The following is a 14,655-nucleotide window of genomic DNA, read 5'->3' as shown; positions in this document are numbered from 1 at the left end:
ATGTAACTTCTGTGTACTGTTGTTACGAAAAGCCATTCTTTCTTTGCTATTGACGCTTTTTTTAACCGTCATTCTGCCAATTTATGACCTTTCAATGGTTTCACCAACCCTAAACTGAGCACTGGTTTTCTAGCTGCAGCTGGGACACGACGACGATCGCCCTTCGGTGATCAGTTCCCAGCTAAACTAAAAGCAGCCCCAATAAGCAGCTGTAGTTTAAATCTCTCTTAAGCTCCACCCACTCGCAGAACCGCAAAGTCCCCCCCCCCCGGCTATTAAAACGTGCGGACCCTATAACTCACTGATCCAAAAAGTCGCTGATCCTTGCGCTCTTTTTAATTTCCTTTAAACTGCGATGCCTTTAAATCGTTTCTCTGTCAACAGTTGCCTTTTAAAATGTTTGAAATCTTTTTATTACAACCCGCAAAGAGGATTTAGGTAAGCAACTCCAGTTTATTTAGAGGTGATTTGCACTAAAAACCATCTCTTGTCATAATTGCGTGGTTGTGTAAGTCTAAATCATACATTTTTGCTGCCTTTCCAGAGGTGGAGCAGCTTCCTTGAGCTCAGTGAGCTTAAAAGGTCGCAGCTGTCTCACACTTAAAGATTTCAGCTCCGATGAAATCAAGAGGCTGCTGTGGGTATCAGCGGACCTCAAGCATCAGATAAAGCATGGAAAGCAGGTATTTAAACTAAAGGGAGCATTTTTTTTAAATTTATTGGTAAACAAGTTCATATTTGCTTGACAGAGTTTGAAAGAAGCCAAATGCTATTTCTATTTCAGTATCTGCCTCTTCTGCAAGGAAAGGCGATTGCAATGATATTTGAGAAGAGGAGCACCAGAACAAGAATGTCCACAGAAACAGGTGCTCAGTTTGTATGTCAGCATCTACGTGGGGATTTAACAGAGAACTGTGTTGCTTTTATTGCCTTTTAGGACAGAAAATAGCGTAACAGCATGTGCTCTGGTGGTGTTCTCTGCTCTGATACTCTTACTGTCTGTCATTGTTAACCGAAACAAAAGATCTGCTGAAAGGCAAATTTTCAGGGCAAGCCTGTGACAAAACACAGAGCTTCATCCACTGGGTGCAAAACGTTGCTTCATTTTTGTCACATTACAACCACAAATTTCAAGTTACCCTGTTGTGGTTTTACAGTTTAGATCAACACAAAGCATACACGTTATTATTCCTTTAAAATAAAAATCTTCAAGTGTCTAGCACATTTTACTCTGACGCCTGCAAATAAAATCCAACTGACAGTATTCAGAAGTCACCTACTCACTAAACAGAGTCCACCTGTCAGTAATTTTATCTCAGCGCGGGGGGAAAAAAACTGAGGTTGGAGAACCTTATTGATCAAGTGGCATCGTGAAGACAGAAGAGCACAACGTACAGTTCAGAAAAAAAAACACACAAATAAAAGTGTGGAGTTTAAATCAGCTTTTGGTTGTTAAAAGACTTCCTACATACAAAAATACTTGTATGTAGGAAGTACTTTTGTATGTACTTCCTACATACAAAAGGAAGTACATACTTCCTTTGGTATGGAGGAAAACAAACACTGCAACTGTGCATCAACCTGGTAAAAGATACAGACTCTCCTTCCATCAGGACACAACACTAAACACACAGTCAGAGCTACAAATGAACCGTTTAGATCAAAGCATATTCATGTGTTAGAACGGCCCAGTCAAAGCCCGCAGCTTGTTCCAACTGAACATTTGTGGTAAGGCTTGAAAACTGATGTTCATAGATGCTCTCCGCCCAATAAGACAGAACATGAGACATTTATTTGTGGTGTAATGTGACAAAATATGAAAAAGCTTAGGGGTTATAAATATTCTTGTGAGATCTATTTTCCATTTAATGTGTAGTATGTATGTTCAGAGTGTTATTTTTATGAAATAATTTCCCAGTGTCTGAGGCGATTCTGAATAGAAAAGTTTATTCATATTTCAGGTTTTGCTTTGTTGGGTGGACACCCCTGCTTCCTAACCTCACAGGACATCCACTTAGGAGTAAATGAAAGCTGCACTGATACGGCAAGGTAACTCACACACACACACACACACACACACACACACACACACGCACACACACACACACACATCTATATTATGTAAACTTGTGGTGCTGCTGTTTTTCCTGAAAGCGGTGTCTCCTATCTTTCTGCACAGGGTTCTCTCTGGACTTTGCGATATCGTTTTGGCGCGGGTTTACAGTCACTCCACGCTGGAGGAGCTGGATCGAGAGGCTTCCATCCCCATCATTAATGGACTCTCTGAACTTTATCACCCCATCCAGATTCTGGCAGACTTCCTCACCTTACAGGTGCCATTTCCCCCCAGCATTCTGCAACTTTTATACATGATAAACTTTCTTAATTTCCGCTGTTGTCTTCTAGGAGCATTATGGGTCTCTTAGTGGACTTACAGTGAGCTGGATTGGAGATGGAAACAATGTCCTCCACTCCTTCATGATGACTGCTGCCAAACTGGGGGTTCATCTAAAGGTTGCCACACCAAAGGTCCGCCTCTTCTTCTCAGACCATCATGGGTTCTGATGGGTTTTCCTGTCTCACTGAATATGCCGTTCTCCACAGGGTTACGAACCAGACAAGGGAGTAACTGAAGAGGCGCAGAGGCTGTCCAAACAAGTGAGGACCTAGACTACTTACAGTCATTTATCGGTTAACAATATTCACCGCCAGTTTTTTCTAATCGCAGCATGGGACCCAACTTGTTCTGACCTCGGATCCGATGGAGGCTGCCCATGGCAGCAATGTGTTGGTCACCGACACCTGGGTCAGCATGGGCCAGGAAGAGGAGAAGAAAAGGAGGCTAAAAGATTTCCATGGCTACCAGATTACAATGCAGGCAAGCAAGAAGAGGCTTGTTTTCTACAAATATCAGCTAAATTACTCTGTAGAGCCTTCTCATTCATATCCCTTGAGGCTTTTCCTATATTTTCTCATGTTACTGCCACCAAATGTTGATGTATTTTATTGGGATTTTACATGACCTGCAATATTTCTTTGCAAAATATCTCAAGCTCAGACTAATGGAGAGCGTTTTTGAACATCAATTTTCAAGTCTTTCCACAACCTGTAGCAGGTTCCTGTCCAGGACTGTATTTAGGTCTATTCAGCTTCCTCCAGAAGAAAACCACCCACACAGCATGATACTACCACCACCATGCTTCACTGTAGAACCGAGGTGTTCAGGGTGCAGTGTTAATTTTCAAAAGTTAGTTTGAAGCTCCTCAATAATTTTCTCGATGACTTGTCTGAGTTTCTGAATGCACAGCATACTTTGTATTTTGTCCTTTTCTCTTTCCAATTTTGTGACAATTTGCGAAGGTCTGTCACATTGAATCCCACTAAAGCGAGTTGACATGTTTGGTTGTAGTGTGAGAAAATGTGAGAATCCCATACTTCAGCAAGTCTGAAACCATTTCTGGACACAAAACCCCAAAGCCTATTAATTAGTTGTGTCACTCCAGCAACTTTAGCAAATATTTGTTTTAATTTTTTTGTGGTGGGGACGGACTGGATGAACACAGACCGGAAATGTGGCCAAACCAAATTGGACCTTCCTGCACTGCCTTCCCCGGAAGATGGAGGAGGTGGATGACCAAGTGTTTTACTCATCCCGCTCCCTCGTCTTTCCTGAGGCTGAGAATAGGAAATGGACCATCATGGTAAGATAGCAGGTAGATATTTCATATTTACTCCTCATCATTCTTTCTGGTTACTAATATCAGCCGTTTTACCTTTTCCAGGGTTTGATGGTTTCTCTTTTGACCGACTACACTCCACAGATCTCTATGCCAAAGTTTTAAACTTAACGTGGAATTTATTTTGGACCTACTGATGAAACAACATGTGTTAGCAGAATTTGTGTTTACTTTTATAATTGTTAAACTTACCAACAAGGAAACAGTTTCTGAGTTATTGCAATTTACTTACATCCATCTGAACTTGATGGAAGGTGCCAGCAATGAATAAAAGGATTGTGTGCGTTGTGATTGATTCATGTTGTAGTAAGGTCACAACTTTATCCAAAAGCGTTTTTGAGAGATAACTTTGTTAGATTAACTTGAGTTCAGCTCAGACGTGGGTCTGACTCTGTGAAAAAGCGACACCAAGTGGTCAAAGTTAGTAACGCGTCCCGGCGTCTGATTGGAAGACGGTAGATGACGCGTTTTGCTTGAGATGGGAATTACGGCCCTTTTCCTGGATCCTAATAATATAGCTTGTCTATAACAACATTTTGATTTCATATAACTATGCAAAGTTTGGGTATAAAATAATTTTCCTTTATAAGACTGCACAGCTTGGGGGTAAACAGAGAGACACCCAAGACAGATTACTATACATGCACATATTAATATCTAACGGCAATCTAAAACCAAATTAACCAGACATTCATGATTTTAGATAAACACTGAAATAAAGTGTAAGTTGTAGAAGTTTACAGTGAAATGTTGTTAAATTTGTGTTTATTTACAGAATGTTTTATAAAAGGTAAAAATACAAACACAGTTTTGGAGGACTTGTTTCCATGTGGACAAGGCTTTACTGTACTGTACCTTACTGTCAATTTAAACTTGCCTGCATTAAAGAAACACATGGTTAAAATAACACAAACTGTCTCCCACCTATAGAAACCGTCATTACAATAGTGAATCTGTCTCTCCTTTTCTCCAACTTCAGTTTTTTTCTCTATCTTATATCTGTATCATACAGATATAGAATATTTGCACTATTTTTTATACAGACTGTATGCTGTGAGCATGTGAAAACAAAATCAAATTTGTTGGTTATGCACATAAACTGATTCTGATAAATGACAGGCCTCATTTATGTAATGAGCTAGCAATTAGAGCCGGCTCAGTTGCGAGCGGCACACTTTTAGCGGGAAGCTATGATCTCCGTGTGTGGTCCAGACGGATCAAGCGATGCATAACAATTCATTCATAAACAGATACCTCCGTCAACATGTACCCATTCATAAACATTGTTTTATAAACAAAGCAACAGAAACACACTGCCTGTGGTTCTTCTGGAAAAAAAAAAAAAAAGAATCAAATGCACTTTTTATTTGTTCAATACACATAGTATAACAATGATAAGACGTAATTTAATTAAACAAATTCGTTAACCACGGGATTATAACAGCACTGCTTTAATGGCGAAGCGAAAGCAGAGTATTTTTCCTCGACGACCACCCACACAGAGAGAGGGTGGCAGCTCGGAGAGGGAGCTGGAGCTTTGGGTGGGAGGCGGCGGAGTGGAGAGGAGGAGGACGCCATTGCAGCCACAGCTGGCCGCCCGAGATTAATCTCATACCATCCCAAACGCTTTCCACATTCACTGGCTTTGCTTTTTTCCCTCTGGCTTGTCCCGCTTTTGTCGGGTCTCGAGGAAATACAAAAACAAGATGGACGTTTCGTCTTCGCTGATAGTCGAAATGTGGAGACCCAGCGCCGAACAAAAGCAGGTAAAAGAGCCGAGTTCGGGGGGGACAATGGGGAAAGTTTTAGCCAAACTTAGCTAACTAACGGTAGCTGTACCGCTATGGAGTCAGGAGCTGGACGTTATCATCAGCTCAGAAAGATAAAAAAAAAAAATACAAATAAAAAATCACAAACGCTGCGCTTTGGGGTTCACATTTACTACTACTATTACGAAAAGTTGTATTTGTATACATACACAGAAATTAAGATCGGTTTCTGGTGTAAAATTGTGTCAACATATTCACATTTAAAGCCTCAATTTTCGTTCGAGTTACATGTTGCGTTGTAACAGTTTAACAATATGTGATTATCAAGTGAAAGACACAATAAAACACATCTAAAGTTTTGTGTATCTTTTAAGAGAAAAGCAAAATAAATCAAAATCAATCCACCATCTTCAGTGGGTAAGCTGGACAAATTTTAGTTTGATGCTTTCATGGTGTTTCGTTATAAATTTACCAAAATCTTAAAGAACATGGTCTGTAAAGAAACACGGTCAAGTGTAAAAGTATTTTTTAAGATTCTCTAAACTTATTTGTAATGCATTGTTTAATAATTATAACTATAGTTGTAGCTCTTTCTTTGGGGGCTTATAAATGGGTTTTAATTTTAAAGTGAGATCATCTTCTCATCTTTGAAGTAGTACTTGTAGTAAAAAAATAAATAAATTAGACGTTCGTTTACATGGTTCTTGTGCTATCTGGAAAAGTTAAGGATTTGATTAAATCATTTTCTCAGTCTGGATATGCATGGAAATATGTAGATGCTTTAGTTATTATTTGCGCCATTGTCTAAAAGCAGCATCCGTCCATTTGTTTAGCTATCCACCCATTTATTTTCCATCCTTCCATCAATTCATGTCTAGTCATCCATGCAATCCTTTATCTAAACATTTATTTTTCATCCCACCATCCACCCATCTTGAAACTTAAATAACTGCTGTAAAATTTTCTAAATACACAAATTTATACCTTTGAGTGTTTTTATTGCAATATTCATGTCACAAAAGGACAAGTTGGAGTGCAGCAATTGTTGGCTAATATATTCCAAGTGGTATGAAGTTGCATTTCACATGCTAATGTATTATTTAGCCAGTTGGACAGAGTCTAAGGGCAGCAGATGCTCACACCGGACACAAACTACGTTGCCCAAAATGCAGAATAGCGCAGAATGCACGAACCATGGTCGAGAAAGAGAGGAAAGAAAGACATGCGTATGTGTCGAAGCTGATCATTGCAATATTTACCAATACTATCAACCTTAATCTAACAGCATTTTTGCTTTTGCCCTTTCAGTTTAGACGTCCATGTTTCTCTAGAACCCTAAAAAGTAAAATAAAACTTTGCTAACTTCAACCAATCTAATGCTTAAATTGGTGGATTTTACCAGTTCATACGCACTGTTAAAATATGTGTTGTCATGTGTCAACCACTTGACAACACATACCAAATCATAAGTGCTTAAATAGAAGTCATCTGGACTTAGGAAACTTTCTTATTAGTTTTTATAGATTCTCTATGCAGGGTCAGTCATGTCAGTAGGGTTCAGAAGGCTTTGCTTTCAACTCTTTGTCTTCTGTTTCAAGCAGAAATATTCTCAAATAATACTTTTCTGGTATGTTTTCCTACTCAATATTTGTGTAATTCTGAGTTCCTTCTCTTCGGACTCCCACAGTTGCCTCGCCTGTCCGGTGGTCCAGTCTCTCACCATGAACGCCAGTAGGAACTGCACCTCAGTGGGGAACGGCGATGGTCTGGCGGTCCTGGAGTCGGTGTCCATCGTGACCATCACGCTCCTGGCCTGCCTGGGGAACCTGCTGATCGTGGCCACCCTCTACCGCCGACCGTACCTGCTCACGCCCAGCAACAAGTTCGTGTTCAGCCTGACCCTGTCCAACCTGCTGCTGTCCGTGCTGGTGCTGCCGTTTGTGGCCGTGAGCTCGGCGAAGCGAGAGTGGGTCTTCGGGGTGGTGTGGTGCAACTTCACCGCGCTGCTCTACCTGCTCATCAGCTCGGCCAGCATGCTGACCCTCGGAGCGATCGCCATCGACAGGTCGGTACCGGATCAGCCTGGAGTTGCAGTTAGATGAACTCTGCATGCATCGATATCCAGAGATATTGATACATCTGTTACTGTTTTTTTTTTGTTGTTGCTTTTTTTCTTCATTTTGCCTGAAACAATTCTAACATATTTCTAATTTCTTATTAAAGTGTTACAGATGGTATTTGTGTGCATTATATTGTCCTAAATCCTAAAACTGAAAAATCTAATTTGTTCATACATTTTTAACATTTTGATGGCTATATTTATTTATTTTTTTTGACATCACAAACACAAATTTGAATGTGTTTTAATGAGATATTCTAACATGAAATGTAGCATAATTGTTAAGTGGAAAGTAAATCTTGAATAGTTTTTAAAAGTATTTACTGAAAATATGTGGCTTGTGTTTCCAATCAGCCCTCTTTAGTGTGATACCCCTAAATAAAATCCAGTGGAACCAATCGCTTCAACATGCCACCAGATTTCTAAATTGAGTCGACAGAGACGTGGTGGCAGCATCATGCTGTGGAGGTGCTTTTTTTTATAGTTGAAAATGTGCTGATCAGAGTTGATGGGAAGACTAATTGAGCTAAATTCAAGAGAAATGCTGGGAAAAAAAAAACCTTTTAAAACCTTTAATGAGGCAGGACAGCCACACTAAACACACAACTTTAACTACAGTGAAATAGATTGGATCAAAATCAAAGTCAGGTGTTAGTAAGTTTCAGTGCAGACCTTAATAAGCTCCTTTCTGTGGCACTGAGACGCAACGAATAAACTGAGTCATTTTACAATGAAATGACATTTTCCAGGATTTTTGATTTTTCACTGTAATAAACATTTGAAATTCTTTGCGAAACTCTGGGAAGCAATCAACAGCCATTTATTTTACTTAAAAGTCTCTAAAGAGAATAAAGAGGCTGCTCATTAGGACTTATTATTTACATGAACTGTACTTTAGTTGAGCCAAATTTAGCACTTAAAGCTACTTGAGATAACTCGTGTATTATTTCCTCGGAGCTCACAAAGCTGTGACTGTAAATTTTCTCAGCAGCTCTCGGTCCACGGTGTTCTCACTGCTTTCCTAATTATCCTCCGCACCTTTGGGGATTTCTGGTTACACAGCAGCTTGTTTGTTCTCCTGCCAAGCTCCCGTCTGTCTGCCGTTTTCATCTTTTACCAAAACGCATTACAGCACTGTTAGTGGGTTCGTGCAGCTTTCAGGCTCCTGTGTCGCCCTCTTCCATCTCAGCAGTCTCTGAGGTTTACGGATCTACAGTCCCCCGCCCCCCCGAGAACCACGTTCAGCTGCTGTTTGACAGATTTCTCCATCATGTTCCCATTTCATCCTGCCAGGTACTACGCCGTGCTCTACCCGATGATCTACCCCATGAAGATCACAGGGAACAGGGCGGTGGTCGTCATCGTCTACGTGTGGCTACACTCGCTGGTGGGCTGCCTGCCTCCGTTGTTCGGCTGGTCCTCCTTCGAGTTTGACTGTTTGAAGCGGACGTGCGTCGCGGCCTGGTCCAGAGAGCCGAGTTACGCCGCCTTCTGGGTCACCTGGTGCATCCTCCCGCCCTTCTTCATCATGTTGGCCTGCTACGGAGTCATTTTCCGCGTAGCTCGCATGAAAGCCAGAAAAATCCACTGCGGGACGGTCGTTGTAGCCCAAGACGACTCAGCTGGAACTCAGAGAAACGGACGCAAGAACTCAAGCACTTCGACTTCCTCCAGCGGGAGCAGACGGAGCCTCGTGTACGCAGGGAGTCAGTGCAAGGCCTTCGTCACCATCCTGGTGGTGATCGGCACCTTTCTCATAACGTGGGGGCCGTACGTTGGGGTGGTGTGTACAGAGGCCCTGTGGGGTCAGGGCAGCGTCTCCCAGGAGCTGGAGACTCTGGTGGCGTGGCTCTCTTTCTGCAGCGCCGTGTGCCACCCGCTCATTTACGGCCTGTGGAACAAAACGGTGAGGAAGGAGCTGCTGGGGATGTGCTTCGGCGATCGTTACTACAGAGAGTCGTTTGCCACAAGGCAGCGGACGTCCCGACTCTTCAGCATCTCTAACAGGATCACAGGTGGGACAGCAGCAGGGACTATAGTCTTTAAGGCCATATATTCTCATGAGTTGGACGTTTCTGATTATCAGTGCACTCATGATGTGTTGAAAATGTAAATAAATAAAAAAAAGTTAGAAAACAATAAGAGTGAAATAAGTGCAGCAAAGTCATAGCTGCTGGTTTTTCTGTTTACTTTTATTTTATAGCATAAAAACAAAAGTTGACCAAACTGCTTCAAATTTTAGTCGCATATAAGATAAAATAAAATGAAATTGAATAAAAATAACTGTAGAATATACAATTTAAGTAATCAAATCCATTTCTGCTCTCATCCTCTGCTCGACTCAAAAGCCAGAGAAGGTGCATAAGTGTTCAGCAGATAGTAAATGATTCCAGTCTAAGCTGTGTAAATCCAGTATTGCAGTAAATTCCTCATAGTATAGTGGATCTAAGAAACCAAAAGCTTTGACTAAAACCAGCTCACCCATCCTGTTTTCATCGAGGCTCAACTTTGTCCAGTCTTGGTTTCAATCACACAGCCCAAAATCAGTGTCAGTGAATCTCTGCGGTTCGGTGCAGCTGAAGGCAGGAAGAACTGAAAGTCATCTGCAAAATAATGAAAAGAAAGGTTGATTCTTATTTTAAAAAAAAAACTGTGGTGAACTGAGCATCGAGTCCTGGGAACCCCAATACTGGCACCAACATATGTCACACCAGAATATCGTATCGAAGACCGCTGAGCGTCAACCTGCTAAGATTTTTTTGTAAGCTGTCTGTGATCACTTGACTAACGTGAGAAAAAATAGTTTCTTTGTGAGTGTGTGTTTTGTGAATGTGTTTGTTGTTTTTTTTCCAGACTTGGGTATGTCCCCGCACCTGACTGCAATGCTGGCCGGAGGAGGACACCTGTTGGCCCAAGGAAGCAGCACAGGAGACACCGGCTTCAGCTTCACTCAGGACTCAGGTCGGCTACACACACGCACACACACACACACACACACACACACACACACACACACACACACAAGAAACACTCTTTGGCTTTTATCCTACAGGTGTTCTTTATGTTCACATCAATCTCTCTTATCCATGTTGTGGTGCACACAGTCATGTTGTAACTCCAAACTGTTTCTAGTGAGTCAGGAGCATAAAACTATCATACTCACACCATAATCTCTCCATACAAACTTTACTGCACACTTGACACGATGCAGTCACGTAATTCTCCAGGCGAATACCTAAACCCAGAGAGGAATGGCGCGTCACTCCAGAGATCACGTCTCCTCTGCTCTAGAGTCCACATAGAGTCCATACTGGGATTCATATAATAATTTCTTTCGCAGATGATTATAGAATCAGTCTAGATGCCTAATGTTGGATTTTAGACACCAATAGCCATGGAAGCAGTCGGATCACCTGGATCCAGTCACTTGGGTGAATGAATCAATACTTTTAAGCAATATATAGTTCATGTAAAAACTTTTTGTTTTTGACAAGAAACAGAAAAGGTTCTGTTGTACTATAATTTTATTAAGTCTTTCAGTATGGTAGTTTTTGTTATGAAAAACAAAACAAAAACTACTGTTCTACTTCATATTTAACAAAGATAAAGATATAATTGACCTAAACCAAGAATAGGCCTGTCACTATGTCAAATCTTTCTGGATGAGAAATTGTCCCAGAAGTTATTGCGATAAACAATAGCAATGTTGTTTTGAGACCAATTTAATGGAATATAATTGGTCTATTACTTATTGCGACAGGCTGACCAAAACAAAATGTATGCTAAGCCTCTTTGTTACATTATTGTTAAATAAATTAGTTCCCTCTACCTCATATTCCAATTTCTTATTTGAAATCCTTCAAATTGTCAAAACTTTTTTATTTTTTATTTATCTGTCTAGCTTGGAGTAAACCCAATTTCCACCATAACAGTAAGATAATTGTGGCTTCAGGTCAGTCTTGGTTCCTCATAACATTCCTGTTCGACAGCTCATGTTTCAGCTGAAGGGCTGACATTCAGGATGAGTAGGATCACGCGCTTCTTGTTTTGTTGTTTTTCCGGCCGGGAGATAAAAAGGATCACAGGGAGCCGCCCTCTTTGCTTTACCTGCAGGCACCGATGTGATGCTGCTGGAGAACCCCTCCACAGACAGCTCCTCCTTCCCCTCACAAAACGGGAATCCATCCGGGAAGAGGCGGAGCTCGGTCACCTTTGAAGACCAGGTGGAGCATTCCAAAGGTATCCCATCATTAAGTTTCCTGAGAACAGGAAGCTTAACAAAAACAGGCAACTTTTCGTTGGAAATAAATAGAAAAAACATGGCTATACACCGAGCATGAATGCTGTTGTTTTTTGGGGGGTTTTTTTTATGTTTTTCTGAATTACTTGTTATTTTCCTCAGCTGAAAACTCGTCTTCAACCCAAGTCCACGCGGAGGTTCACAAATCTCTCGACTCGTTCGCTTCCTGCTTGGCGAAGGCCATCGAGAGCGACGCCAAGCTCGCGCTGTTCGAGCAGAGTCTATCGCCGCAGGGGGGGGGGCTCTTTGTGACGAGGGGGGCGCCGAAGCCCAGACAGCCGGACGGTCAGAGACTGAGGCTGGAGAGCATCGACGAAGGCATCGTCAAGGACGACAGGGAGGAGGAGGAGGAGGAGAAGAAGCTCATCTGATCGCTGCAGGTTTGGCCTTCGACTGCACACTAAGACACCCTGTGGTACGGCTGATGAAGTCTGGACTGGCAGACAGGAAGAGGCACTTTTTCACTCAAAGGAACGCCGTCAGTGTCCGGGCGAATTCTTCTGTCATGTTTGTACTCTTAATAGGAATTTTATACTACTGTAACCTTACATGGTAATGTTGTTTTGCTACACATTTTTGTTATTATATATTTTTAGTATCTTAATGTGCTGTGGTCAGTTTGAGTTAAAATAAAAAAAAAAAATAAATTATTGGGAAAAAAAAAACCAACTAGTAAATCTTTCACCTCAGATTCTCTCTGCTACCGTTTCTCTCATGCAGATGTTTACGGTCCACTTAGGTTCTGTTGCAGCAAAGCTTCTCGACCCAGTTTTAGATTTTTTGTGGATTAGCAGCGAAAAGGTGACCTGATCAGCACTGACCGGATAGGCTATTATTTTTATGATGCTTCTATGCCTTGGGAATATAAATGTATTTATTTTCTTCAGCTTTGATCAGTATAAAAAAAAGTAATGCATTGATTCAAAATACTTTATTCATGCGTATTTTTTCTAAAGACCAAAATGAAATCCTCATTCTGACTTCAGGATAAAATAATCATGAATAAATTTCATTTTTATGTGAACTTGGCTACTTAAAAAAAAAAAAACAACTTTTCAGTCAGGCTTAAAGCACATGCATGAATGCACCAATCAGGCATAAGCTCTTTATTATCAGTGCAGTCCTGACTTCTATAGATTGGACTTGTTTGTCCAGCTTAACCTGATTACACTGAGATCTGGGGACATGGGAGTCCAAGTAAACCTTAAAGAAGTGATTCCCCAAACTATTCCTGACTCATTTTACCATTTTTGTGTCGGGGCGCATTATTCAGGGAATATTCCTCCACCCTTATTGATCTGCAGCTTCTTATGCAACCCATCTGTTAAACTGAGCAACACAGGGCAACTTTGACCCCCCGTGTGCAGCAGTGAACTCTGGTAAACCACGGTTTCTTCGCCGGGCCTCTTTTGATCGTCACTTGGGAATGATATGACCCAGTTTTGTAGCCATCACAATTCAGTTCTCATCAGACTATCAAAGGCTGAGTGTTTCCCGTTTTTCTGCTCTTAACACACCAGGAAAAAGTCACTTGTTGCCTTAGTTACCCCACCATCTCTTCTTTACTTTATTCAGTTTTACTCTGAATTTCAACATAGTCTCACCAGTTCAGGTTTATAAAAACCAGAACGGGTCGTAGAAATGTGCAGATTTATCTTAAATGTTCAAAATCAAATGATTTTTTGAAAAGCCTGAAACTTTAAACATAAGAAATATGTAGAAATTGTCTTGATTTCAATGCAAATCCTTTAAATATATTTGCTTCATCTCATTCATTTTTTTGTTCTGGTCTTTAATGCAGTTTGATGTCAGGCCAAACTAAGGCCGTAAAAGTTCCAGTTACATTATATTGTTTTTTTATTTATTTGTAGACAAATAATCAAAATTGAAAATAGTCAGTTTTATACAAAATGTTCTTTGTTTAGTTCAGTTTCAGGGTTTTTTTTTTTAGTCCATTCAGACTCAGATTCAGCATGAATCCTTTACATTAGAGAAGAAAACTGCTGCAGTTCAGCAGCAGAGCAGACACAGAGGTACTAACAGATGGTCTCTAGTCAGTCCCTAAACTGACTGCTGTAGAAAGTATTTCAGAAATAAATTATGCTGAACTGATGGTTCACAGCCAGCTTACAGAAATGTTTTCAGAGGTACATGCAGCTCATCCATTTCTACACTCTTATTTATGAAACTCGTATTATAATATTATTCCCTCATCAAAGACATACCTGGAATATATTTATGAAATTCAGTTTTACTTTGTATGTTCTCTTCTTATTTTTTCAACTGGTACAGCTTCATTTCTTATTGTAACTATGGATACAGATATTTGTATTAAAATTATATACCATCAAACCTGTCTGCTTTGAGTGGAACTCAGTATTTCCGTTTGTGAAGGTTGTGTGTCTCTGCCAATTCAGTTTAATTCAAAGTCAAAAATACTTTCTTTATTGGCCTTAACGGGATATTAAATGTTGCTGTACCTCGTACAATCAAAGATTCGTCAAAGATCTCCGGTAACAGTCTGTATTACAGCGAATCTGGAGGAGCCTCTGACTGAAGACGCTGGTTTCCTATGACAGTTTCATGAAGGGGATGCTCAGGCTTGTTCATGGTTTTCTTGATTTTATGTAAACTCATGAAGACCCAAGAAAAATGAAGAGAAGTATCAGTAATTTAGCTTACCTCCGAGTAACGTCAAGCAAACTCTACGTGTTTATATTTTGGACAGTA

At 40.7% G+C, this 14,655-nt stretch overlaps 2 protein-coding genes across 2 annotated transcripts; both read left to right on the top strand.

Moving 5' to 3' along the window:
* Positions 1 to 299: 299 nt before the first annotated feature.
* On the top strand, positions 300 to 4,036 carry otc (ornithine transcarbamylase). The gene is made up of 10 exons (XM_015007539.2): positions 300 to 438; positions 545 to 683; positions 785 to 866; positions 1,962 to 2,049; positions 2,180 to 2,333; positions 2,407 to 2,529; positions 2,605 to 2,658; positions 2,729 to 2,878; positions 3,564 to 3,701; positions 3,783 to 4,036. Exons 1-10 carry the CDS (start codon positions 356 to 358, stop codon positions 3,840 to 3,842), a joined length of 1,071 nt encoding a protein of 356 aa, XP_014863025.2. The 5' UTR covers positions 300 to 355; the 3' UTR covers positions 3,843 to 4,036.
* A 731-nt stretch (positions 4,037 to 4,767) lies between these two features.
* gpr161b (G protein-coupled receptor 161b) lies at positions 4,768 to 14,283 on the top strand. The gene is made up of 6 exons (XM_015007553.2): positions 4,768 to 5,503; positions 7,194 to 7,571; positions 8,919 to 9,640; positions 10,479 to 10,586; positions 11,739 to 11,864; positions 12,028 to 14,283. The coding sequence occupies exons 2-6, from the start codon at positions 7,228 to 7,230 to the stop codon at positions 12,294 to 12,296; spliced, it is 1,569 nt and encodes a 522-aa protein (XP_014863039.2). The 5' UTR covers positions 4,768 to 5,503; positions 7,194 to 7,227; the 3' UTR covers positions 12,297 to 14,283.
* Positions 14,284 to 14,655: the final 372 nt, after the last annotated feature.

This window comes from Poecilia mexicana, unplaced genomic scaffold (genome assembly GCF_051168715.1).
Source record: "Poecilia mexicana isolate PSO_F unplaced genomic scaffold, ASM5116871v1 scaffold_2, whole genome shotgun sequence".
Lineage (NCBI taxonomy): Eukaryota > Metazoa > Chordata > Actinopteri > Cyprinodontiformes > Poeciliidae > Poecilia > Poecilia mexicana.
Note: the sequence above shows the minus strand (reverse complement) of the source record. Positions and strands in the feature narration are given on the sequence as shown.

Coding starts and splice junctions, on each gene's coding strand:
- otc (XM_015007539.2), top strand. CDS start 356: ATGCCTTTAAATCGTTTCTCTGTCAACAGTTGCCTTTTAAAATGTTTG. Junction 2,050..2,179: donor AGCTGCACTGATACGGCAAG/GTAACTCACACA, acceptor CTTTCTGCACAG/GGTTCTCTCTGGACTTTGCG. Junction 2,879..3,563: donor GCTACCAGATTACAATGCAG/GCAAGCAAGAAG, acceptor GGATGAACACAG/ACCGGAAATGTGGCCAAACC.
- gpr161b (XM_015007553.2), top strand. CDS start 7,228: ATGAACGCCAGTAGGAACTGCACCTCAGTGGGGAACGGCGATGGTCTG. Junction 10,587..11,738: donor CAGCTTCACTCAGGACTCAG/GTCGGCTACACA, acceptor CTTTACCTGCAG/GCACCGATGTGATGCTGCTG. Junction 11,865..12,027: donor CCAGGTGGAGCATTCCAAAG/GTATCCCATCAT, acceptor TATTTTCCTCAG/CTGAAAACTCGTCTTCAACC.